This window comes from Epinephelus fuscoguttatus, linkage group LG17 (assembly GCF_011397635.1).
Source record: "Epinephelus fuscoguttatus linkage group LG17, E.fuscoguttatus.final_Chr_v1".
Taxonomy (NCBI): Eukaryota; Metazoa; Chordata; class Actinopteri; order Perciformes; family Serranidae; genus Epinephelus; species Epinephelus fuscoguttatus.
Window position 1 is genome coordinate 19818772 of NC_064768.1, and position 2177 is coordinate 19820948.

The following is a 2177-nucleotide window of genomic DNA, read 5'->3' on the forward strand; positions in this document are numbered from 1 at the left end:
ATAGACAGCGACAACATTGAGATTTATTGAGAAGTTTAATGAGGGAATGTAGTAATTAATCTTTCTGACCGCTGTCTTCCCACTCCTCCTTAATAGTGGTCAATAACTACAACACAACAGGACATATAGACTATAGTGTAAGTATAGTATCGGTACAACAATGATAACATCAATTACTTAATATGGAGATAGGCAGTTCAGGGTTTACATGCAAAAAAAGTATAAAGAAATGATAGATAGATAGATAGATAGACAGATAGATATCTAAAAAAAGTGGAGACTTCACACACATCATGTACATATATACATGTGTGAGGTGGATATAGTGCAAGAAGTGTGCAAATTATACTGTAAAGTAATATTTCAAGTAGCATTTTAAGATTTGGGGTGTAAATATCAATACTAATAAATATTTCAATATATTTCAATATCCTTTTATGCTTGTGAATAATTAATTGTGTGTTAAATTTATAAGATTTAACAACAAAATAAATCAATCATTCAGTGGATTTGATGGAATATCTGAATGACTACATTTCCCATAAAGCGTTGCGGTTTACGTCATCATTCCGCGCAGAGCTGAGTTGGCGTTAGAGAGGAGGTAAACACAGCGGATTATTTCTTGTTAATCTTTTAAATGAATTTAACGCTATTTAAATGAATTAATAATTTAAACGAGTCCATATCTTTCGTCCGACTGTTTTATTTCTATTATCCAACCGCTTGTTTGTCTTACTCGCATGTGTAGCTATATAGCTAACACGGTGCTACTTTAGTGTGCTAAAGCTAAGCTAACTGAATAAACAGCGTTTTAACCGTTCGTTTCTCCCTCAGGTTGTTTTCCGGCTGCTCACCTGAAGTCCTTGCGGCAGCTCCCATCATGACAAAACTTCTGGAGTGGCTGTTCGGTGTGTCGGTGGTGGGCGCAGTCTGGGCTTTGGTCTCTTTCGACCTGTTGGATCTGAGCCTGCCGCAGACTTACAGAGAGGTTGCCTGGCCGATGCCTCTGTACCTGCTGGTGTCATTTGGCTGCTACTCGCTGGCTACGGTGGGATACAGGGTGGCCACCTTCAATGACTGTGAGGAGGCGGCTAAAGAGTTGCAGGAGCAGATAAAAGAAGCCAAAGAGGATCTGCGGAAAAAGGGTTTAAAGATGTAGAATTTGGAGAGAGACTATGTAGAAACTTTTGAGAGACTGGAGAAGATGCACGGACTAACTTCACACACAGCTTAGTGTCTGCACTTGTGATGCCGGAGTCACTAAATTGTTCTTGTTTAGGATGTTTGAAATGTGTGAACTGGCGCCCTCTTATTTTTTGTTTCCAGCTGACATGATCCCAACATCAGTGATAATGCAGCAGTGTTTTCACATGGTCTTACACAGTGTCATTGCTTTCAGATCAGATATGTGCTCCAGGAAATTAGGAATGAACCATCTGATGGGTGATTTCTGCTTTTCTCATAAGCGTGAAAATGTTTACCATGCTCTGAACTAAAAGACCTCTTTAATGAAGCAACTGCATAATATTCAGCCACACCAGTTTCTGTTGGAATTAGTTTGTTGCAGGTGGTTTTACTGACCAGCACGCCTTCATCCAGCTAGAAGAAGCTGCTGTCTTTGGTTGTGAACTACACACAGTTAAACCACCCTCTGAGAATCACTGTTCTGCTTAATTATCATCTGTAACAAGTTGCCAATTCACTGAAATGCCAACAAACTGAAAGGTCACACTGGCACAATCCCACTGAAGACTGTTACCACATGCTTTCAATTCTGTGTGAGCTCCGAAATAGTACTACACAGTGTGGACCTTGTGTGTGTCTGAAGATTGTTGCTTGTCTGTATAGATGGACTAGATTTTATCTGTAAAGAAGTGTACATTCCATTGTCCAAGTTCAGACTTGTGCCCCTGTGGCTATTGCTGGAACTTAATTAAATTGGAGTCTATTTTTCTTGAGTTTTTCTGCCTACAAATGTGTGTGTGTGTTTGTGGGTTGGGGGTTCGGAAAGGCCTAGGAGGTATGCGAGTGTGTGCATGAGTGCTTGCATATACGATGCATTCCTTTGCCAAGCATAACCCACATGGCCCAAGGGTTTTATATCGACTTCTCAATGCCTCCCTCTGTGCCAGAGACAGATCTCTTTTGTCCCATTTAGCAGTTAACAACATGAAATA

General features: G+C 40.3%; 1 protein-coding gene across 1 annotated transcript; it reads left to right on the forward strand.

Annotated features, from left to right (window-relative positions):
- Positions 1–548: 548 nt before the first annotated feature.
- Positions 549–1958, forward strand: dpm3 (dolichyl-phosphate mannosyltransferase subunit 3, regulatory). The gene is made up of 2 exons (XM_049602217.1): positions 549–601; positions 835–1958. The coding sequence occupies exon 2, from the start codon at positions 881–883 to the stop codon at positions 1157–1159; it is 279 nt and encodes a 92-aa protein (XP_049458174.1). The 5' UTR covers positions 549–601; positions 835–880; the 3' UTR covers positions 1160–1958.
- Positions 1959–2177: the final 219 nt, after the last annotated feature.